This window comes from Gadus chalcogrammus, chromosome 15, assembly GCF_026213295.1.
Source record: "Gadus chalcogrammus isolate NIFS_2021 chromosome 15, NIFS_Gcha_1.0, whole genome shotgun sequence".
NCBI lineage: Eukaryota > Metazoa > Chordata > Actinopteri > Gadiformes > Gadidae > Gadus > Gadus chalcogrammus.
In genome coordinates this window covers 3,956,654-3,982,118 of record NC_079426.1, presented here as the reverse complement: position 1 = coordinate 3,982,118, position 25,465 = coordinate 3,956,654, and the positions used below count along the sequence as shown (strand labels likewise).

At 46.8% G+C, this 25,465-nt stretch overlaps 1 protein-coding gene across 1 annotated transcript in view; it reads right to left on the bottom strand.

Moving 5' to 3' along the window:
- LOC130404927 (neurexin-1a-like) overlaps positions 1-25,465 on the bottom strand; it is a 188,485-nt gene that overhangs the window by 35,658 nt on the left and 127,362 nt on the right. The window contains exon 18 of the mRNA XM_056609876.1: positions 5,317-5,511. Within this exon, the coding sequence (XP_056465851.1) occupies positions 5,317-5,511 (195 nt within the window). The remainder of the gene's footprint in view (positions 1-5,316; positions 5,512-25,465) is intronic.

The window sequence follows — 25,465 nt, the reverse complement described above, 5'->3', positions numbered from 1 at the left end:
ATTTTTTAACTGGCTTTTAAACTAGTTAAAACAAATTTCAAATATAAAACATTTGAATTTAAGTTATATCAACATTTATGGTTTAAAGGAGAGACATTTCATTGAGAAAATACCAAAACCATGTAAAAAGAACACATTTCCTGGAAATAAAGAGCTGAATAAAATACAACCATAGACATACTGCACATTAAATTCACATTTGGTCATAGTCATACAAGCATCCAATAAGTGTTTGTCGATACAGAGTAAAACATAGATTAAAGAACTTTGACAAAAGCTATAGAGGTATATTCCACTGCATGTTGTTCACTGTAACACCACTGTAATGACCTCAGATAGGAAACTCGTTGGCCACAGCAGCTAAGATAGGAGTTCTGACAGTATGCACAGAGGAAACCTCCAAAGATGGGAAATAAGGGCCCTTGCAAGGTGTACTTCGGTATTGATGAGGCCAAACACTGTATTAACCCTTTCCGGGAAGGCCAATAACCTCTCTAGAAAAGACTCTTTTGAGCACAGCGAGGCAGGCTCTGAGCACATCTCCCCTGGCATTGTCTTCAGAAATTGAATTCAGAGGCCTCCATTCTTCTGGTAGATTGACAATGTTCCTTCCATCCGCTATAGTTATCCTCCTAATTCTGATATAAGATGTAGTGTCTTACTGTGATTTGGCAGAGGATGAGTGTTCATCAGAGCCGAGAGAGAGGAAGTGATAAAAGCGTCCAACAACAGTTTGGAAAGTGTTCTCACACAGTGTTGATTAAATCGCCGGATTTAGCGAAGAGGGGTTTAAAGACATAGACACAAAGTTTAAAGCACAAAGTATAAAGTTACGAGAGCTTCGATTGTGGCTAACCTCTCCATTGAATGTGCATAGGATTAGGGATCTGTTGTTGGAGGACAGTGGAAGCTCTCTACCTGAACATTGGTTTGTTAACAATGTCCTTAGTGCACAGGATATACAGCCCATGTCGGCATTGGTGCTGTTGGATTAGTCAACTAAAGCTTCAACAATAGTCAGCAATGTCTGTGTTTTTGTGTGGCTCATTTATTTCCGTTGCAATGCTATTCCCATCCTCCTGTCTTCGTTTTATTATCTACCACGACGGGATCTTTGCAATTAAATAACGCTGCATCGATTTGTACAGCCAAATGTAATCTTAACGTCTCAATCCCAGCTAGTGGGAGTGAAAAGAAAGACGGAGCATAATAAAAAGAATAGGATTAGATAGGCAGACTCGCAGACACGTAAAAACACAACACGCACGCACGCACCCCGCACGACGCGCCATTGTGCGTCTTTTTATTCTTGTATCTTTCCAGCATTAGATCTGCAAAGTGCTTCGGTTTATCCCTTCGCTCAGGTTGATTAAGCAGGGATATAATCAAGGTCTGGTTCTGTATCGATCCCCACGGAGAGACTGTGCTGCATTAAACAATGCCCTCCCCTGGGTTCCCGGGCATCGGAGCCCATTCATCCTGCTGGTGGCTGTTAGTGGCCACTGGGCCGGCTGCTGAGAGGCGATTGGGCCCGGCCCGGGACAGGCCTGGCTTATCTCGTCCGCCAGACAGCAACGATTCAGCAGAACCGTCCCACCGTCCTGACCCAGTTTGTCCTCACTCACTTGTTTTGTTGCTGTTGTTGTTGTTGTTGTTGTTGTTGTTGTTGTTGTTGTTGTTGTTGGTGTTAATAAAATGGTAAGATAGGGTAGGGGCTTTATCTCAGTACTGGCTTTGAGACATTCTAAAGATGAGGAAAACAAACAACAACAAATATGCTAATATTTCCTCCAGTGTTAAGAGAGCCTGGGTAATTGGAAAAGAAGGGGGTAAGACAAATATATTTTGTACTATTCATTGTGAAGCCACAGCAGCATTTGTTCTTTTGTAAGCATGCTTACTGATGGTCGATTAGTTTCACAATAGGTTTAATAGGATAATGGATGAAATAGAGAGCAGAGCAGAATGGTACAATAGACTGCCCTGGACATAGATGGTTGTTCATTAGCAACACCGTGCTGGGATTCGGATCACCCCTTTCCTCCCTTTCTAACCCACACACAGACACAGACATAGACACATGTGTATTTTCGCGCCCATGCACTCACACACATACGCACACAGACAGACAGACAGACAGACAGACAGACAGACAGACAGACAGACAGACAGACAGACAGACAGACTCGAACACACACACACACACACACAGACTCAAACACACACACACACACACACACACACACACACACACACACACACACACACACACACACACACACACACACACACACACACACACACACACACACACACACACACACACACACACACACATCCGAGTCCGCAGGGCAACTTGCACAAGAGAGAAGAACAGGGCGACAGAGAGAGCGCAAAGGAAATAGAGATAGAAGCAAAGTAGAGCTGAGGGTAGCAAAAGAGTGAGGAAAAGGCCGGTGTAAGTGCAACACGCTCCGCTGATAACAGTAGCAGAATAAGGCCAGGGCCCTCACCATTATCTTTGTGCACCGAGCGCTCTCATTGGACGCTCAGATTGTGTACAGCACTGTACCCTAGGGGCCTAGCAGTGCCATTGTGACAGAATTACTTCCATGGCCGATACCCAGAAGAAGGGCAGAATTCCTCGTATTTTTTATATTTTTAGTAGCTGTCCGTTTTTTTGGTGGTGGCTCCACAGAACACGAACGGGAGAAAAAGAATAGAGAATAACAGAGGGACACAGAGACTCTGTGGCTGCGGTACACAGAGATCTCCACTCGACAACTCTTACCGAGATTCTAATAATTCTTCTGAGCAGCACTTAATGGCCTATAAGTATGCAGTGTGTGACTTTGTAATGAGATTACAAGGGCAGCAATATAAGCCTTAGTGGCATAATTATTCCCTTGGTTTTTGACACGGAGAGTCCCCTCCCCTATAATCTCCCCTCTGTCCCTCCCCTACTTAAGCCATCATTTCTGTCGGCAGCGTCTGGTCTTGTTATGATCACTGTTGTTTGCCGAGTGGCCTATGGGGTGGCCGGGCTCCTTGTATATGAACGCAGTGGAGGGATACGTGGAGCCTAATCAAACTGCAGTCCAACGGAGAGAATAATGGCTTTGTGTGCTCAGGGTTAGACAGAAAGGGAGCAGTAATTGTGATCAGTGGTAATTAGTCTCCAACCAGCCTCATAAGATAGCCGGACTTGACATTTTGAAATGCGGCTGAATTGGTAGGGATAGCCATCTTTTCCTTGGCTAGAGTACATCTTATTTTAATCTGATTTGTAATTTTACATTTACCTCGTGTGCTGAATATTAATACTACCGGTTGGTACTGAGGCCAGGGTCTTGCGATAGTAATCTAAATTCAAGGCATGTTCATCTTACATGCACACTTTTCTCTGACGTTTTCAGCAAACCTTCTGAAAATGTTTGACCTGTATATTTTTGTATTATATAAATTTTCAGTTGCAAGACTGAGCTTACATTAATTAAACAAATGAAAGCCCTTAATATTTCTTCCAGCACGTCCAAAGATAAAGACACTCCTGCACTCCTTTCACAGTATTAAAAAAAGAAGTGGTTGTAAATTCTAAGAAGGCCAAGCTACTTATTGATCATTCAAGTTTCTCAAGGACGCACAAGTAGTTGAAATGTGTTGAGTCGAGAATAAATCAGCAGAAGTAATTTTGCTACTCGCTCGGGGCACTTCTACTCGTCAACAAGGACGCCAGTATTTTTATCTCAATCATCTGCACACCTGCTCGCGGACGTCTTTCTATAGTTCAGGTTGTTTTCCTTTGGATAGCGCAGAGAGCAAATGTTGGCTTAGCTGTCGGTTGGTTTTTAATTAGATGACACGGGTTGGGTAGAGACGTCAGGTGAATCTCATGCGTGTGAGCGACATGAGAACTTTGGTTGCACACCGTCTCACGTCACGCTGTCTGAGACGTCTGAGCAGCTACATTCTGCCGTGTCCATGGCATGTCAAATACCATTAGGGTCAGTTGTTCCACCTGCGGCGAGGAGGGCGGATTAAGTCCAAGTCATAAAACCCTCTTTCATTTGGATGAATGCTCCGTACATACCAGAAAAGGTCACCAGGCAAAATACAAAAGGGGGAGAGGGACAGGTTGAATTAGTCTTGATGCGGGTTTGTTTTGTGTACACACTCTGAATCATTTGAGGCTAAATTTGTCAATGTGCGGCAACAAATTGTCAATTTCTCTGCTTGAAACGATGATTGGGACTGTTTAGATAGTCTTTGAACATCACAGACGTATTGAAATCCTTTGTAGCTTTTGTCAAAGGCTCGAAACAGTTGAACAAAAACACCGCAACAAATTACTTGAAAAGCATGACAGTTGAAGGAAAGGAATTGAATACCTGTATTGAATATTTTCTTCACCTCAAATGACAGCAATGTATTCAATTTCACTCAAGCAAGGGTACGTTATCCATGTCTCATGAGCATGTTTTGATTTTGTTTTTGCCATTTCCCAAAACCGTCAACCTTCTGAAGCTAAAACACCTGCCTCCATTGTCAGTTAATGTTGCATTAGCTCTATTTACATAAACCTCATATTCCATTAAATCCTACCGGTAATGGCAATAACAAATAATTATGTAAATGGGAGTGGTGAAAGATTGTGGCATCAAACTAATAGTTTTCAGATGCAGCCATTGTCTCTAATGAGTCTGTTTAAACAGATCATAAACCAACTTCTGAGTATGGTTAAATCAAATCACAACCATTATAGTCAAAATGATTATCTACCTAATACAAATAAGGGATTGAGCCATACTACAATAGCTTTAATAGGTTGAACTTAATGTGTTTATTTTAAAAAAATAATGAACATTACAATCACAGTCCAACTGGTTCCTGTGAGGATGAAGAGTTTACCAGGAATTGGTTCAGCTGAGGTAATCGGCAAAGTTAAACACCATTCCCTAAATCTGTTGTTTGGATGGCAAATTGATATCTATGCTTCATTTGTCTATCATCAATAGCTACATAACTGAAACAACCAATTCCCTGTACCCTGTAATATTAGGCATAAATAACAACAGAGGTGAAGGCGTTTCATTTGATCAACCTCAAATGGGATAACCAATAGATCAATAGGACATTGGATGTTGGGGGGAAGAAAATATTCAACACCTTTCTAACGCAGGTAAAAATCGATTTCACAAAGCCTATAAAGAAAATAACACAAGCTAAGGGAACACGAGCACCCATCAACCACCTGGTGTTGATGATCTCTGGTCTACAAAGAAGAGATTCAGTGGGAGGAGAGGCTGGGTCACTCACCTGTAGGGTAGCGCTCAATCACGGGCAAGTCATCCACCTGCAGAGTGGCATTACCCCCACTCCGCGTGAACTTCACTATATGGTACTTCCCATCATTTACAAACTTTGCCTTCTCCTCAATGTTTATGTCTTCGGTCCCCACATTGAACACCACTGCGATGTTCCCCTTTTCCTGGAAACAGAGGAGAAAAACATGTCAGATCAAATCCTGAATAATTGGTAACAAATACATTGTTTCGGGGCACCCGACCGAATGAAAGAAACACATTTGCCTCCAGCACAATTTTTTTTTTTTTGGAATACATTTTTTCCTTATTTGAATACAGTTCCACTGATAGAAACTGCAGGGGGCCCGGGCGGTTGGCCTCCAACCTACCAAATTACAACCAGTCTCAACATCACTTTGGGCCGGCATAAATAGCAGGATGAGGATTTGAATTTATCGGTGCAGGATAAATTCTGCAGTTCACATGAACTGCAGAGAAACCCTCCTGCCATAACACAGAGAGCATGACAACAGTGTAATCATGTCAAATAGAGCAGGGGGGGGGGGGCGGGGGGGGCGGGCATCTCAGAGGAGGTTTGCAACCAGAGAAGCCTTTGCCTTCTCAGTGATATACACTACACCCATGTTACTGAACATAATCAGGTAGCCTGAAACCTTATGTTTAATCCAGCTGGGGTCGCGTACATATCTCTCTCTCTCTCTCTCTCTCTCTCTCTCTCTCTCTCTCTCTCTCTCTCTCTCTCTCTCTCTCTCTCTCTCTCTCTCTCTCTCACTCTCTCTCTCTCTCTCTCTCTCTCTCTCTACTGCTCGTTGTGTATGAGGAGCAGGGATAGGGAGCATCTGGTTGGAGGCTCCACCTAAAGGCGCAGCACTCTGCATGCAATTATCCAGTCAGCACCGCCATGCTACATAACCATCACACTCCCTCTCTCTCTCTCCCTCTCTCTCTCCCTTTTGCACGCTGTATCTCTCACTTGCCCCCTCTCCTGCACCAACTTGCAAACTCACGCATTAACACACACATACAGTATACACCCCTAGATGCACTCCTACACACACACACACACACACACACACACACACACACACACACACACACACACACACACACACACACACACACACACACACACACACACACACACACACACACACACACACATACACCCCTCTTTAAGTGCAGAACAAGCATAGCGTTCTCCTCCAGAGCCAGAAGCAAAAGCGCAATTAAAAACATTTGTAACGTGTCACGCCGTGTTACTAAATCCAACTGAATGCTCTGTGAATGTAATTTCAACGCAGATTACACCCTCTGATAAGGATCAAGCCACAGGACTCACAACACAGATATTCCATTCCAAAAGGGATAAACCCCAGAATAAAGCGCTAGGATATGTGCCACAGTGACTACTAACCATGCAGCACTGTCTTCCTTCTGGGTGTGTGTGACAAACTCAAACCAATGTGCGAGGGTGAAGTGTGGGTGCTGGCGCAGTGTGTGAGTGAGAGTGTGCTGAGCCCTGTATCAGTGGTAATCTACTTCAGGAAGGGAAGTCGCCCATATTGAGGAGTTTGAGTCACATCCACAGCATCACCTTAAAGCTGCCCGCCAGCCAGTGGTTCACATAGTGCACCCCCAGCTGAAGACCTCCCACCACAGCAGAGAGACGTCTAGCCTCCTCAAGACTCCTGGGTCTTTTTGTAAATGGATGGCACGGTGAGGTTTGGTTGAAAGGGAGAGGGACGGACCACTACAAAGCCGCTACGAGTTGTGCCGATTACATGGGAGGCATACTAGCAGGATTGGCCAAGGAGCTGTGTGATACTCGTGTAGAGAGTGATAGTTTTAATCGAAAATAACATCGTTTGTCTTCCTTAAGAGTTAGTAACGCTTATGTTAGGAACAATTTTCGTAGTGCATCAAACACATTGTCGCGATGAGAGGGCCTCATGACACCCTGCCAAATACATCCGAACATACTTTAAGCAGTGCTTTGTGGATTTCTTCATAAGAAGTCCATTAGAGTATTCCTCAAGTTGAGAATAGAATATATTATTTAAGTATGAAAGGGAATTTTCTTTCAAGGACTATTAGTCACTGAAACACATTAATGCAATGCTTTATAGCACTTTTGCTCTTGGAAAAAAAAAGCAGCTGAGACTAACCCAATTAAATTCCTGCTTTTAATAGCCTCCTTCAATTGACTTTTAATGTTCCCTACGGTCTCATTAATAAATTCACCGGATTTAGTCAGAAATTGCAAACTTATTCGAAATGTCTGCTTTAGACATCCGAGATAGGAGGAGGTAGTTGATGGGCCAACGACGAAAATACCAAAACAAAACATGTTGTTTTGAGTCGTACGGGGGTTGGGGATGGGGAGGGGTGTCACGAGGTTAAACACTTGACACGCATTTACACGACGGACCTCTGGGACCCGATAAACCGCAATCATCATGGCGTCTGCCTGTCTGAGATTGGGAACGGCAATTGGTTTGGAGCATAAATCTCATTATCTTAAAATATAATCCAGTATTTTGCACGAGACCCCAACCCCCCCCCCCCCCCCCCTTAACTTCCTTAGGACGCACTTAGACGCGTCGTTGGCCCCAGCAGCGGCGGGCAGAGTCTAATCCTGAAGCTGTAATAAGGAGTGGGCTTATGTCAGTGGGTGATTGATAGCTGCTTATGTAAACCAAGCGAATCACGCCCGGGCCCCCAGCCCCAACACCCGCTCACCCCGTAGACACCGCCGCCGCCGCTTTCTGGGCTGTTCCCCCTTTGGGACACGATGGCGTGCCCGGACCCGCACCCGAAAGAACTCAGCCCTGCCTGACACTCGGCACGCCGCCTTGATTAATTGCTCTTCAAACAGAAATAGAGTTTAATTAACTGATGAAGTTGATCCGCAATTCTCCTCCATAATGTTTTTTTTTCCCCCCCTTCGTCTCCTTCTCATTTTCTATGCTTCCTTGCCCCTGGAAGGTTAAGATCCTGCAGTGGAAAAATACACGGGGCATTAAGGCGGTTTTTTACAGAGTTTGCACTCGATATAGAAACACAGAGCTACTTAGCTTAATGGATTTCCACAACTTAACACAAAGAAATTCCACACTAAGAGAAAATGCGACCTAAAAAGATGCCTCTCCCCAGAGTCGGATCTTCCGAGCGCTGGGCTTGTTTACGAGTCACTCACGTCGACAATAATTGTGCACCCGTCACATTTCATATCTCGGCGACTCCGCAGACCGCGGCGCGGCTGTGAGTTTTCCACCCCGGGCTCACGTGTCAGCGCCGGGGTCTGTGGGCAGGTGGCAGAACACCTTCGTCATGGCCTTCTCGTCTCGTCGTGTGTGTGTGTGTGTGCGTGTGCGTGCATGTGTGTGTGCGTGTGTGTGGGAGCTTGATGACTCAAGGAGCCTAAATGGTGACGACTACCCCTTCTCTTCTGCCGTCCTTATCTTTTAATTACCCCTGACAGTTTTTCTGCTGCCTTCTTTTGGCTTTTTAAGGCAAAGCTTGTTAATGAAATTTACAGCAGCTACGGAGTAATTAGGTGAGAGAAAACTGCTCAACGGTGTCATATTTCTGTACCGCACAGCCTGCGACTTACATATGCTACGTTCTGTACATGCAGATTTGAAATAGGGGCTACCGTACCGCCCCTTTTGTCTTACACTGCTTGCATTGGGTTCACATCCTCGCCATCAAAGCGCACAGACGCTCCCGCAGAAATGCACGGGAACAACAAGAGAGTAGCATCATTGACACATCATTATGCTTTCGTACGTAAACAAACGCACCCGAGAGGGTAGTTCCCGCTCACTAAAACACTTAACTCTGTTGCAAATGTTGCACCGAGGAACGGGACCAAAGTTAAAAGCCATAGTGAGCCGTAAACTACAGTCTGAAAATGTAAGAGACAATGCGATATCTTCTGTTAGCCTTCTGAAACCAATAGGGACTGTGTACTCTCGGATCACCCATTTAACCTCCCGTCACACATTCTCAAGAAGCAGAAACAAATCGACTTCAGGATGTCCTTTTCCCTGAAGTGACACTTGACAGTAACCCCTCTACATCCCTCTGGGACAGGACGTGTGCAATTACAGGAGGAGTGATATCAACGGAATAGGAAAAGACATGCAGGGGTAGCTGCGTGATATTCAACTTTTAAAACAGAGTATGAGCTGTAAAGTGAAGTTGCACAAGGAGGAGCCCCCCTCTTTCAACTTACCCCACCACGCCCCTATTACTGAACCCACTGAGAACCAGGGTTTAAGTGCAGGCTCTGGAAGCTTTGCTTATTTTAAAATCAAGTCTGCCAGCTAAAGTGCCTAATTATCTGTAAAGTTGCCCGAATATTGTTTCTATTGCGAAGAGAGTCCATCAAGTGCATTTCTGCAGGGAGCTTCATCAAATATCTCCAGTTAATAACCCATCAAGCCAGCAGCTGTATTAAAGCAGGAATCCTGAATGAGAAAACAAAAGGTGAGTCTTATTTTTTACCATTAAAGCAGGGAGTAATCTGAGTACGCCAGTCCCCGCTTATGTATAATTCAACGATTCAATTTTCCTTTTTCTGGTGTGACACAACACAAGACCAAAGTAATGTTAAAGAAAGTTTCTACAGTTTACTTTGGGTAGATTAGCAAATGAACTGTATTCACCCTCTCATTGATGCAAAACATATTCCCGTTTAACAGGCCTTTCAGCTAGGTATTCTGTTCCTGTAACAGGAACAGAAAAAATAAACCTCCTCGTCTTTCTTAGAGCTAACATTTGCAGCCTGACTAGATAGTCTTTCTCCTTGCTCATTTTTGGCCCTCGTGCGACAATGTCTATCAAGTGAGGTGAACAGATATCTGAAATTGAGTTCTCTTCCAGTCACATAAATCGATTCGGGTTTCCAGTTATTCTATTCTCCGTCCGCTTCTGACAGTCGGCACTCGGTTAAAGGGCCATACGACCTTCATCTTGGTTCCTTTCCGAGGACACTCATACACTTTTTATCGATATCCACCCAATATTGGACGAGGAAACAGCCCATGCAAGGACTAGCCACATTAGTCAAATTAGCGAAACAAAATGAAGGGGCTTGATCAGCAACACAACGACAACACAATAAAACATGTATGAGAGGCAGGGGGAGGAAGAAGGCATGCCTTAAAGCAGGGGACTGAGTCATGACTCACTGGTATGTCCCATTAATTTCCCTTAAACCTCCCTCTCATTTTGGAGTGCACTAGATGGGTGAATGCCCCTCAAGAGACATAAAGCGTGATAGATATACAATGAGGCGTGTGATAAGCACTTTGGCAAGATGTGGGCGCCTGATGTATCTACTTCGTGCTACATTCACTACATTTTAGGATTTCCGCGTAACACTATATCACATAATCCCGCATAGCAGCATTGGATATAGACGTATCGACTGGGAGGTTTTTGCGTGCAATGCTAACTTATTAAAGTCATAAAAATGAATGCCACCGCTGGTATCTTGGCATTTTCTACATAAATAACCCCTGAATATTTATTTTGGAAAATATTACTCAGGAGTAAGAAATGATATACTCTGCAGGTGCATTTTCCCGGCTTTGAAGTTTTTTGTGGAGGCGTAATTACCGGTAAACGTATTTGTACATTTTAGATGGAACTTACTTAACAGAAAAAAAGCTGGATACTAGCCAGCAGTTATTTTCTGCTGCTTGAGAATAACATTTGCAATGCATTCTGGGTACCTCTTTGTATTAAGCCTGTACCCGGACATGACCTGTTTTGTGGGCAATGTGGAGGGCTGAAAAGTGGCACATGGAAATGTGGCATGGGCAAATGGAACACACAAACACGCGCAGGCACACAGAAATCGACAAAAACGAATTCACATCTATTTCATAGTTTTCCTATCGTGTTCCATTTCCTTCATTTAAAATTACATTAATAATAGTATTAATAAATTAAAAGTATTAATAATTTTTATTCTATTGCTGTTCATTATCAGGGTTAACGGTCTTTTGTGTTTGGGTAATGGAAGGATTTAATATTTTTCCTGTATGGTTAATTAGTTTGACCGTGGCTAAAACAAATCCTGCATAACCCTTAGAGGCTCTATTAAGATGAAGAAACCTACACCATAAAAAAACCCTTACATGAGATCAGCTTAACTGAATATCGGCCTTCATTGTGGAAAACATGATGAGTATGACTATCACTGCCATGATAACAAAAAGCCACAAAGCCGCAGACACGCACCAAAGGTGATTGGATCATATAATTATATACTGCATATACCACATACAGTGCACTGGCAAAAGTGTGCATAGAAACACAAATAAACACAAGCAAAGGAAGATTAACAAAGATAAACGAAGATAAAAAAAAGGAGAACAAGACCACTGGAAGCAATACCAATGAGGAAGAGGATGAGGAAGAGGATGACAGCGGTGAAAACGAGAGGAGGTGCGTCACAGAGCCTCGCCATCGACATGGCAGCTGAACCTCCTTGTCGCCAGGTGTGGTTCAACGACGACTAAAAGCCGGAGTCAACGTCGAGGTCGTGGATCAATAGGCACTGAGGAAGGGGTTCAAGCGTCAGGAAGGCTTAACTCTCAACCTTGGAATTGGAGTGGCAAAGCGGGAACCCACTTTCACCGGCGGCGCGCGCACTCGAGCACTCCAAGGGCCCCCTTCACGTGGAGCAGCGTTGTACTGCGCATCCCTCCACCCTGATTGGCGTTGTAATCATATTGTGGTGTTCCATCGTGTTTTCCTTCCGCTTCCACCGTCTCAAAAGCACTCCCTCTTTATTTACCATGGTTGTTTATTGATCATACTATGACCACTGCACACTCCACGTTGGCTGGCTGTATGTGCTGTTCACTTTCGATTCCCTTCTATTCATTATTTCCTGATGCCGCCGCTTCCACGAGTACCTTTCAAGGCGAGGAGTGGTCGTCGTATTAATATTTGATTTCCACAGTGGGACTCTGCGGTGTAGCGTTCTGGCTTCAAGACCCTCCGAAACAAGCACAGAAGGAGGCTCTTGGTTTGAGCCTGTAAAACGCATCATGTTAATTAATCTGTGGGACCACTGTTTGAACAAGACACTATAAAAAATGGCCTGTTTGAGTACCTGCTGATGGAGGAGAATGCATGGAAGGCTGAAGGGATGTATTTTTGTTGTGTTTCTTCGCCACCAGAACCCCATAAGGCCATCGCACTCCCTCGAGGAAGCTGGAAAGCTACCATGCTTTAAAATTGCCACCATCAATCAAGATATTTTAAAGGACGCAACAAGTAATTTCATGGATGACTTTTCTCTTTTTTTTAAGTGCTCCCACATTATTTCCCATCAGTCCAATTTGTTATGAGCGCACTCTTTTATTTTATTTATTTATTTTCCCGCCGTCCGTGTGTCTCTCACTACAGTGGAGGGCTCTTTGGTGATCTCTCTCCCGTTAATGCGCGTTTGTCACTTGTGTTCCTGGTCTGGTTTAATGAGTCACAACACAAAGCTTCAGCCATTCCCTGCATCCCCCCCTTTACTCCCCACGTTAAGATCAATTCATCCACAAACAGTGGGATTAATTAAAGGGCTCTGGCGCTGGTAGCGGTTTAGTTGACAAGGCTCGTGCTTAACTGAACCCTCAGAGAAAGAGCTGCAGAGTTGGCCCACATTCTCCAGAGCTAAAGTAGGACTACGAGTGCATTCATGTTATTTTAAAAACGTAATTCCACAATCAGATTAGGCGGTTCCCTGGCCCCGTTTCCCTGCTTGTGGCCTGTTAAAGTTAAGAGTAGACGAAGTAGTATGCGGCTGAGTTAAAGACAAGAAAACAAATGGAAATTCATTTGGACGATAAGTGTTTGTAATATAATATACATTTTCCGTTCTCAGACTTAACCGAGGCCACGAGCGCCGGCAGAAGAGCAGTGAATCATTGTTTTGATTTACTGTTGGAAATATTTATTCATTAATTCAAAAACTGGATTTAAAAGTCAACTTATTTCTAAACCCTAACCCAACTTTAGATTTCCCAAGTTATTTTGGGGTATTTATTCATATTATTAATTTCTTTATTCATTTATTTTGTTATATATGTCAATATCTATTATTATCTTCACTTTTTACACACTACTACTAATGTTATTATATACTATTTTGTATTATCTTCCCATTTATTTTTCAAAAGGTTTCTCTTTGAATATCTTGGATCTCCCAAGTGATAAAATATGTGTGATTAACAGATTTCAGACACTCTATTAAAGCCGTTATTCTCACTCACTTGGTGGAGGTGAGGAGCACGTCGTTTCAAATCATATCATGACACCGTAATGGCCTTTCAACTTTAATAGCTTCATAGTTGGTAAAAACCCTTTGGGTCATTAGCATGTTGACAGGACTACGACCAAACATGGATCCAGGGATTGTAAATAACGGCACCGTCTGCACGGTTACGACCAGGGGACTGAATGGCAAGAGGATATTATCCACATCATGCAAAGGAATGAGGCCTTTTGATCAGGGCACCAGTTATGACCAGACATACTAAACACATCGATTGGCTGTCGAAAGCCTTTCTGGAGTGTGTAGCTATCATACGTCTTGATAATAAATCCTAAGTGCATTTCCGACGGTGTGCTTTTCTTGTTAGTCTCGTCTTGTTTTGACAAGCAGTGGAGACCAGCCATCACCACCTTTCGAGTCTCACACCCCACGCCGGAAAAATGTGGAATTCAGCTCACTCCCCTGTCCTGTGTCAAGCTGTCTGCCTGCTCTCTTTCTCCCCCCTCTCTTTATCTCTCTCTCTCCCCTCCCTTTCTCCCTGTCCCTCTCTCCTCATTCCTCTGTCTTTCTGATGTTCGGTTGTTGTTCACATTGACACTCTCTCTCTCTCTCTCTCTCTCTCTCTCTCTCTCTCTCTCTCTCTCTCTCTCTCTCACCCCCCCTCCCTCCCTCCCTCCATCCCTCTCCCCCCCTCCCTCCGTCTTTCTGACGTTCTCTTCTTGTACCCAGTGCCTGTTGGAGCAGTAAGGCGGTGTGAGCAGTTCAGCCTGGGGAAGCGATCGTTACAAAACCGCTAAAACAAGATGGAGCCCCGAAGAAATCAGATTCCCTCCCCGAACCCCCACAACACACCCACACCCCCTCCACACATACTTCAACAAAGTGTCAGCCATTCCCTCTGTGTAATCATATAAACGGAGACAATTTGTGATAATTAGGAGCAACAAAAAGCGTACGTACGCGATACATACTTTATTAATTCCGTGTCAAGTGTAACAGTGCATGTTCAACGTGGGCGTTCAAACATAAACGATCATCCTGGATAACCCAAGTGCCTGCCTACGACTTAGCGCCGATATAGATCGGCTCCAATTATTCTCTCCTGTCGTTTAGCGTGAAGGTGTGAAAGCCGCACTTGGAGGTGCGTGCAATCGCGCGGGAAGGGAGTTCGCCCGTCAGACCGCGAGGCTGACAGCGCCTCCGCGTGAAGGAGAAGCGCTTGACGACGACGGCGGCCATGACACCTTGCCACCGAGAGACGGGAGTGTGGACGTCTGGCAAACCGCGGCGGTGCTGACCGCGGGCTTTTTTATCCCGGGGCGCTTTGTACCGCGCTGTCGACGCGCGTCTCCCCGGGCCGCGCGTCTCGCAGACATGCTAATGTTCCGGAAAGGCAGCGCCACACGGGGGGGGGAGTAGGATTTGTAGTCACAGACGTCCGAGGTTGAAAGCCGTTCGGCGCAAAATACTTGACAGTTTCGACGGTGTCAAGTGGGAGCCGTCTATTTTCGACCGTTGCCGAGCGAAGGCTGGTGTGCTTCTTTTTTTGTTTGCTGTTGTTTACTTGTGTCTAACCGGTTGAATCGATGAACTGCGCGGTGGGGCTGGTACGACTGACACCGGTTGGCGTACAAGGGTAAACATTGATCAGCCCTGCCTCCCAAACACACACACACACACACGCACACGCACACACACACACACACACAAACCCCTCGAGATACACTTTCATTTATTTCCACTCTGTCCGTTTGTCATTTTGATATGCATCAATCGATAATCGTTAGGTCGGCGGTGAACTTTTCAACTCCGCCCCACACAGGAGGCTGGATGGTATTTAGAACTCATTTATTGACATATTTTGGTCGTTTAACTATGAGGTGTTGCAATTACATATTCTCTAATTAGAGGAAATTTATCCCGGCAAGGGGAACAAAAGAGTTGTATCACACAAATGCTTTCCCCAGTGCTGAAACTCAAGAGAGTGGAGCGGCCTCCAAAGTGATCCAACGCACTACACATGCAATGCATCGGTCTAAACACGTTGATGTGGGCAAATCCAAGATGGCATCATCTACGGCGGAGCTCAGAGAATAGCGCACAGAAACCCCTAACCCACTAACTTACATTCAGCACTGTCAGACAACTGGCCTGACCAAGGGAGAAGAGGCTAATATGCTGACAACCTTGTTTCCACGTGTAACTCGCACATTTCTGCATCGGGGACAATTCCTAGATTGGGTACACAGCCTGAGGAAAAAAAAACTGGGTCGGCTTTGGCGTCTCTCTGTGTTTTGCTGACGCCTTTAACCCCCGAAGGTACTACCCCGGATCTGTGGTTTGCGGGTGAAATAACGTTCACAAACTGTCCTCATATAGAGACCACGGGAGTTTCAGAGCGTACCGCATCCCCAAGCTTAAACAGCGCTTACTCAGAATGCATTTGGCTCCCTCTATGTCCTTATAGCAGCAGCTCCATCATTGCACAAACTTAAAGTGTAATTTCCCCTCTCCATAGCATCATGAATATGTAAACGACAGATGATTTTGGAGTAAAACATGAACCGTTGGGGGCTGGGGGGATTGTGATGAAGACTTGTGTCAGGCCAAGTGAGCTGGAACTGATGGCGCGCATAATTAATGGTCTGAAATAGACTGAGAATTAGTGCTGGGCTGGGATGTTAATAGAGTATGATACTTGGACTGGTGCCGTCGGGCCTTAGGCACCGGGTTACCCCCCCCCACCTCCCCCCCCCCCCCCCCTCCACACACACACACCCTAGTTTTGCTATACCACTACGCCTCGCTTTACCCTGGCTTTATTTCTTACTACTTCCAACGTGTTTTCTCTCCCTCCACTCGTAGCCTCACTTGGTTCTCCCACTATGGTATCTCCTACTCCTGCAGCTCTGGACGTTTGTGTAGCGCTCTGCGTCCTTTGCCCTGTTGTTCGTACGGTCTGTGTTGGCCTGCGTCCGCCGGGAGTTAGCCTGAGCTGCGTGGCTAGCGAGAGGACAAGTGTTTGAATGTGATCTTCCCGTGAATGACCGACACACCTGAACTCCATTTCCCATTCTAGCTGGGGACTGGCGACGCTCCTATGGAACAGTGAAGCTTCTGGAACTATCCAGACACAGATGACTTTGTGGATCCCGGAGGAAATTAAGTGTATTACATTTATATTATTATTTAAATAAGTTTATAGTATTTATTATTAGTTTTTTAACACACACACACACACACCCACCCAAGACAACCATACGCATACAAACACGTTTCCCGTCTCACTAATTGGTACTGTGGTCCTCTTTTTAACATATTCCTCCATAATTCATCACATTGAAATTGATGACCAATGCATCTTTGGATCAGGTGGGTGACAAAGGGCTGCATACTTTAATAAATATGCAAAAACAAGGTCAGGGATAAGCCATGTCCAGCAATTTCCCCTTCTTGCCTTTTCCCTCTGACTATATAAAGAGAAGAGAGCCCTTGGTTTTAATGAGATGAGCTTTCTAAATGTTGAAAGAACGTTCCTTTTAAGGTACATTAGAAGGAACATTAGAGTGTCCTTTTTTTCCAGGACACACCTGATTTAAGCTTTCAGTGTTAAGAATACAGATTTGAATTTCACTCCATCCCTCTATGAACTAGTGGACCTGCTGAATTATTTATACCCTAGACTTTCTTAACATTGATGATACGTAAGGACTAAAACGTGTATCCAACTGCGTTCCGATAAGGAAAATACGCAAATACATAATACATACGCTTTTTGTTAATGGGACATTAATCCCATTTTACATCAAATGCGTTATGCTCACTGTTTCTCAAGTACAGCACTAAAACAGGCAGTGGCCGCAACATTAAGGGTAGGCGTTGTAACACGCAAAGATAATCTATGCAGCAATTAGGCACCACTGCGAAACACAGACACAGACAGTCTCATTTTCTTCCATTTGATGCAATACATGCGTCATGATACACACGTCCAATTCCAATGATAACACAGCAGTTCTAGACGGCAACAACACCACCGACAACACCGTACAGAAAATACAGCCCGGCCACGACTGCTTGGCTTTTATAATAGAAAATCAGAAGCAGCCAAAGGTCCCAAACCGCCGTTAATCTCTTGCTCCGGAGCCTGACATACGGGAAGCGATTGCTTATGGAGAAAGGGCGGCGAGAGAGAGGGGAAAGATCCAAGGTAGGACGGAGAGTAATAGGCGGAAAATAGGGAGCAAAAGAGGAAGGCAGATCAAAGTAGGGTTGTGGGTTGTGGGTTTGGGGGGAAGTGGATGGGGTTGGGGTGGGCGGGGGGGGAGGGGGGTAAGGAAAGTAAACCGGGCGAGAGAGAAGGGTGAAAACGATACAGAGGGAAGGAGAAGCTGGCGGGAGAACACGGCGGCAGCGCTGGGAGACAGCGACGAGTCGGAGGCGTTAGGGGGTCGAGCCGCGGGGCCGTCTCCTAGGGAACTGGCCCTGGACTAAAGCAATGAGGTCCACCTCATCCTATCCGGCTCCATCATGGTTTACATCATGTTACCGCGTCTCCGCCCGACGCACAGATAGCAATCACAGACTATTCCCCGGCTCTCCACCATCACTGCCCATTACTCCACCTCTCTGCTGAAGCCCTTGTCTCCCCCCCCCCCCCCCCCCCGTTCAGCTCCGACTGAGACAGCGGGGTATCGCCATGGTGATGGCCCCGACACCCCGGCAGCCCACATGAGCATTAGCCTACCGCAGTCGCTAAGCTATAGCGTGGGCAGCCTCTGGCCAGGGAGAGGAAGAGAAAGAAAGAGAGGGAGGGAGGGAGGGAGGGAGGGAGGGAGAGAGAGAGAGAGAGAGAGAGAGAGAGAGAGAGAGAGAGAGAGAGAGAGAGAGAGAGAGAGAGAGAGAGAGAGAGAGAGAGAGAGAGAGAGAGAGAGAGAGAGGGGGAGAGGGGGGAGAGAGAGAGAGAGAGAGAGAGAGAGAGAGAGAGAGGGGGAGAGAGAGAGAGAGAGAGAGGGGGAGGGAGAATTGGGGGGGCAAGAGAGAGGGAGAGGAGAGAGACAGAGAGTGAGAGTGGACTTCTATTGATTCCCTCGACACTGAAGGACAGGGCTGAGGCTTGAGCCCCGTGGCTAAGGGTTTGGCGTGGCGGCGGCGGTGGCGGTGGGCTGTCAGCGGCTCACAGGGCCCTGCACCAATGGCTCTGCATGGGGGGGGGGGGGGGGGGGGGGGCATTCATCAAGGGGCGAGGTAACTGGCTTCTCCGAGAGCGACTCGGGCGGAAAATGAACAGCTGCCACCGCTACGCACACACAAAGAGGCCTCCGCCCGCCTCCGCCCGTTTCCTTTCGTCTCCCCCGCGTTTCAACAACGCATCGCGCTTGTCAGCTCCGGAAAAGAGAAACAAGCCAGACTTATCGTCGGGCCCCGGCACAGAGCAGGGGCGGAGCGGCGGGCTCCTCGCGCGTTCAAACGGAGCGCACACCCCCCGCCCGCCGACTGCGGCCGGGGCTGATACCGCGGCACGTCAGACCGGCGAGGCAGCCTTTGATGAGAACTTAGCCGTTGCGTTAGCCGTTAGCTCGGGCATGAGTGGCTATCGTAATAGGCACTTAAATAAGGCAGAAAATCGCCATTGTTGTATCGGATTGAAAGGGAGTCTGAGTTAGTTTGTGTACGCGCCATCGCATGCGCGTACACAAAGTAGTGTGCGTGCACAATGCACATGCACACACACATAGGATTTTGTTTTGGTGTCTTCCATACGATGGGCGCGTACACAAAATAGTGTGTGTGCACACAATGCACATGCACACACACATAGGATTTTGTTTTTTGGCGTCTTCGTATTGTTCTCAGCCAAACGATACAGTAAAGCAGTTCTACGGCAGCACAGAGACAGGTGGGGGCCGGCACGCAAGAAGCAACAAAATAATGAAAGGAACACCAAACTTGTCGGAAACCCAATTGATCAGGGGACCTCGCGCCGCGCCAGGCGTCACCCAAGTCAAACCGGCGATATTTAATGACTCCAACAGTGCCAGCGGCCCTGTTTCTATTCGGCTGTTGGGCTTCACGCTACAAGCAAGTATTGGGATAATGGCTTTTTGTAATGCTTTGATACGGCACCATTCCCTTTGAAATCCTCTGCGTTTCGTACGGATGTCAGGGATTGAGTCGCTACATCCAAATAGCATCGCGGAAACACGCGCTGATGTAGTTTTTGGTAATACCACACTGAGGGGCTGAGGAATATTCCTTTCTCTTTGAAGTTCTCACAGAGTGCCTGGAATCCAAATCCAACACGTTTTGATTTCTTCATTATTCCCCCCCCGCTCACTCTCTGACACCTCCAGCTGTCTGCCTGCTAGCAGGGCCCGACAACACCACCGCCTCCACCACCACCTCCACCTCCACCACCTCCACCACCACCACCTCCACCACCACCACCTCCACCACCACCTCCACCACCACCACCACCACCACCACCACCACCTCCACCTCTACCACCACCTCCACTATTGTCATGACCACGGAAGAGGCAGTGAATGAAGTATCGATTAGACAGCGATTTAGTAGAAACCTGATCAACCGTTGGAACACGCAAGACCGGTAACCATAGCAACGCCGGCAAACAAACCTCGCGAAGCCCAATCCAGGTCTTACTGAAGGCGTTTAATGGTCAAAATAATATTAATAAATATTCCCTTAATAAACAAACAAACTTCGAATAGGATCTTTGGGGAAAAGTCAAAGCTCTCCACCACCTCCACCACCTCCACCACCAGTATACCAGCATCACTACATCCACAACCCCTACATCCACCACCACCCCTCTTCATCCACCTCCAACATCACCATTATGTCCACCACCGCCGCCACCACCACCACCACCACCACTTCCACCGCCCGCTACCACCACCACCACCACCCAAGCCAGATGCATATTTATTCACCTGCATGCTTTTTGTTGAAGGGCTGCTATCTGATTGGGGATGCGGGGGAGGTATTAGAGTGGCCACTCTCATCATTATTATCTGGTGCGGTTGTAAACAGGTGGACGGGGGTCCATGAACCTGATTTGTTTATGTAGCATCCGGACCATAGTAAACATCTCTTGAGCTTTAACAAAACAATATTTCAACGCAAAGATATGAGCAACCATGTCCCTGCACATGAACCGAACCATTCAAAAACACGTCGTCGTGTTCTTCACGTACTCAACGCTTTACTTTCCCACACACTTATCTGGAACAGCACAAACCAACTGAAACACAAGTCGTAATATGCAACACTACTATGACTGCTAATACTAATACCACTAATACTGAAAGTACTACTAGGTGAGTACCGCTTCCATTCCCCTCCTCTCTTCAAGAACACGACTTGCACACCTCTGTGTTTCCGAGGAACAGAATGTGGGTCCATTTAATTGATGGGCCGCGTGTTGCGTGATTGTGTGCGTGTGAGAGAGAGCGTGTGAATGCATGTGTGTGTGTGTGCGTGTGAGAGAGAGCGTGTGAATGCATGTGTGTGTGCGTGTGAGAGAGAGCGTGTGAATGCATGTGTGTGTAAGTGTGAGAGAGAGAGTGTGAATGCATGTGTGTGTAAGTGTGAGAGAGAGCGTGTGAATGCATGTGTGTGTGAGAGAGAGAGAGTGAGTGCGTGTGAGAGAGAGAGAGTGCGACTGAGTGCATTTGTGTGTGTGAGAGAGAGCGTGTGAATGCATGTGTGTGTGTTTGAGAGAGTGTGTGGGTGCATGTGTGTGTGTGTTTGTGTGAGAGTGAGTGTGTGAGTGTGCATGTATGTGTGTGTGTGTGTGTGTGTGTGTGAGAGAGTGTGGAATTGCATGTGTGTGTGTGTGCGAGAGAGAGTGTGAGTGTGCATGTGTTTGTGTGTGAGAGAGAGCGTGTGAGTGCATGTGTGTGTGTGTGTGTGTGAGAGAGCGTGTGAGTGCATGTGTGTGTGTGTGTGTGAGTGTGCGTGTGTGTGTGTGTGGGCGGATGAAGGGGCTGCAGATTAAAAAGCCTTCCCTGGGGAGCACTCAGCGCTGTGTTGAGCGCTGTTCACCAGGGAGATTCACTACATACGTTTTATTTTATGACCCCTTTTTCTTATCCTTCATAACACAGTTTCCATTTTATTAACTTCCCGAGCCTACGAGCATACGTCTTTGTCTCTCACATCCCCCTTCCCTCACGTGCACGCCTGTATGTGTGTATATACTGTGCACACACACACACACACACAGACACACACACACACACGTATACTGATACATAGATATGCACGCGTGTGTGGGTGTATATACTGTGTATACACACAAACGTATGTATACTGATACATAGATATGAGTGTGTGTGTGTGGACAAAGATAAACACCCACTCATTAATCATCCATGGGGGGGGTTGCAGATACAAATATCCACTCGTACATATGCACACTGGGAAGGGGGGGGGGGGCAGCCACAGACGTTATTTCGGTACCCAAGCTAAGTTTACATCTTGCTGCTGCAGGGCTGCAACGTGTTCCCCAGCTGATCCCTGACATGCGGCGGACGCAGGCCCAGCTGGCCTCGTGCACAGAGCGACGCCGCGGAGCACGGAGGGCGGAGACTCGCGCGGGGGGGGGGGGGGGGGGGGGGGGGGGGCAGAGTGCGCCAGACCCCCGCGCAGAGCATGGGGAGCACAGGAACACACAACCCCATCGAACGCCAGGCAGGCCGGAGCCTTCCTTATTGGTACATGGCAAATGGACCGCATTGACATAGCCCTTTTATCCACAGCGCTTTACAATATGGCCTGACATTCACCCGTTCATGTGCACACATCCGCACTCCAACAGCGCAGTCAACCATGCTTGGCGACAGCCAGCTCGTCGGGAGCAGTCAGGGTGAGGAGCCGGACACTCACCTAGGAGGAGCCGGGGATCGAACCAGGGCCTGCGCTACCCCCTGAGCTACTGGCGCTTATTAAAACTACACCAGGCCTCCGTGAGTTACTGGAAGGCGTTTAATGTTTGACGACGGAGATGCGGCGAAATGGTTGACGGATATTTTTGAATACTTATGTGTATAATAATACAAACCAACTGAAACATAAGTCGTTATACACAACACTTCTATCAATACTACTACTAATACCACTACACTACTACTGATACTACTACTATGTAAGGACTGTTCCAATTCTCCTCCTCACTATATACTTATATTGCGTGTTGTTATTATTACATACATATTTTGTACGGTTACTTGACTGTATTCTCTTCAACGTTGTAGATAACATCGACTCTTTCCCTGTTTGATGTCTCTGCTCCGGTAAAGCACTTCAGGGCAGTGACATAGCCCCCTCCCCCCCTTGATATGGATATAGGATGTGACTTCCTGTTCGAGCCTCGTTTTTGGCGCCCTTCCCTTCGGCGAGGTGCTCTGACAGAGCCGGGACGCTCACCGGTACGCAGTCTTGCCGAGCGTTAAGGAAAGACGCGCCCTTGAACCCACCGGGGAGCCATAGCTGGGCAGGTCCGCTATTAAAACGGCCGGGATGAGTTTAGCGGTGCGTACTTAGTGCGGTGTGCACCATATGCCCGGAGAGAGAGAGAGAAAAAAAAAAAAGGGAATAATGAAGAAAGGCAATATGTCGAATCCCAACGCGACGGCGGTGACGCCATGAAGGGGAGGTGGGAATAATTGAAGAGTTTGAACGAGCCCTGCCAATAAGAGAGAAGGGACTACAGTCTGAGCATCAGCCCAGCATGGGGGACTTTGAAGCTGCCATGCATAAGAGGGAGAGATAGATTGGGGGGGGGGGGGGAGGTGTGAAGGGAGCTGGAGGAGCAGGGGGGGAGGGAGATATTCATTCAGTGATTTTTTCTATTTCCTCCAAAGAATTGAGGTAACTCCTAATATTCCTGACACATCTTTTTAAAGAACTGTATAGTGGGTTTTCCCTACTACTAGGAAAAAAAGGTGTTTTTGTGCACACGTGAGAGGCCTGCACTCGAATACGTGGCGTTTCATGATATATGAAGCGTTTCCAAGCCTTTCCAATCAAAGGTGGAACAACAAGCTACAATAAAGGTCACAATGGCGTCATAAAGTTAATCCTACCTTTAACCGTCACTGACAAATAGTGTCCCCATTTAAAATGCTGTGTTTAATTAAAGGGACATGTAGTGTCAGCTTTTAAATGCTCCGAGCCGTCCTTGTGAACACAGAAGGCCACTAGAACGGCGGTCCAGTAAAGTCCATGTATACACCGCCAAACCCTGCGAAGCCCGTGATGAAAACACATATACTAGGAGGTGCACTAACATTCATTAAGAAAGTGTTTTTACTGTCGTCGTACGTCTGTCTCTTCTGGTGATGCTCAGCGGAATGCACGACATCTTTTGTACTTTTTACCCAGAAACAATCCTCCCATAGATCTTTCAGGCACACTTAGTAACACCCACACGCACACGCACACACACACACACACACACACACACACACACACACACACACAGGCACACGTGTTAAGAGAGTGTGCGCCCAGAGATTTATTATCAAGGTGCCGTCTAGCTCATAATGAGAAAATTCAAAAGCAGCGTCTTCTGTCAGATTTGCCTGCACATTCTCCGGCCCCTGTCAAACACTCTGTTCAGGGTGAGCCAATTTATTTCCCAGGGAGGTTGAACCACTTGTGACAGTTGGAATGGAAGTATTACCGATTTTATACAGCTGTCCTAGAAACACACATTTGTTACAACTGGCGCTGGGAATATGGACTATATGCCCGTATAAACGCATATACGGGCCCACGGGCGTTGCTACTGGCTGCAGGCGTATACGGCGCATACGGGCCCACATGAAGAGTGCTGGTTCCACAGCTACGGGCGTAGCTAGCTACGTAGCTATGGGCGTAGCAACACGCCCACACGCACAACATAGCTACGGGCGTAGCTACACGTTGTCTGTTGATATCTTAGGATCAAACCCAAGGGGGGATTGAACCGTTTCATAGTTTTGGACACATTTTGACCTTATGAGTTAACATTTGGGACAAGTTTAACCGTACCTTTTTAACACGTGCTATGAACACGCACTATACATGTAAACCCACGGATAGTATCATTAAAGGAACCCATCGAGGGGCTCCCTAGGAAGAGCGACGACGTCCTCGGTAACATCCGAGAGAACCACAGTGCATATGTCGAACAGAGCCGATGAATATGTGACTAGCAGCCCGGATGACCGCAGGCGAGTGGGCGGTATATTTGTCCCGGGGAGCCACAGCGTGTCCAACAATACGCCACGCGGCATTGTGTGTGTGGGCGTGTTGCAGGAGAAGTTGCGCTATCCTGGCGCTGGCGGGGTCACGGTGCCAGCGGAGCGGGCATTGAATCTGAAAATAAGACCGACGTATGAATAATAAAGAGGACGGCAGTGCCAGGCCAGCGGTACACAAGTCCAATAAAATGCTTCCATTAGCAGAGGCGTCCAGGTGTAACGTGAGCGGCGAGGCTGCGTGGAGGGGGGGGGGGGGGGGGCGTATCAAAGCCCTTTCTGCCGCCAGGTCCATCGGCAACGTTAGTGTGTGACTGTGGTGTTTGTGTGCGTGTAGTGATTGTGTGTGTTTGTGACTGTGTGTGACTTTGTGTCTGTTTGTTTGTGTGCAGTATGCAGCCATGTGAGATTGCGTGTGTGTGTGTGTGTGTTCAACTTGACAGCCATGTGAGATTGCGCGTGTGTGTGCGCGCATGTATGTGTGGGCATGAGTTCAATGTGTGTGATCCTCTTAATTTGCCTCAAAACATGCGTGACATTGGTGCGTGAGTGCGTGTCTGTCGTATCTGTCTGGATGTAGAAGTGGG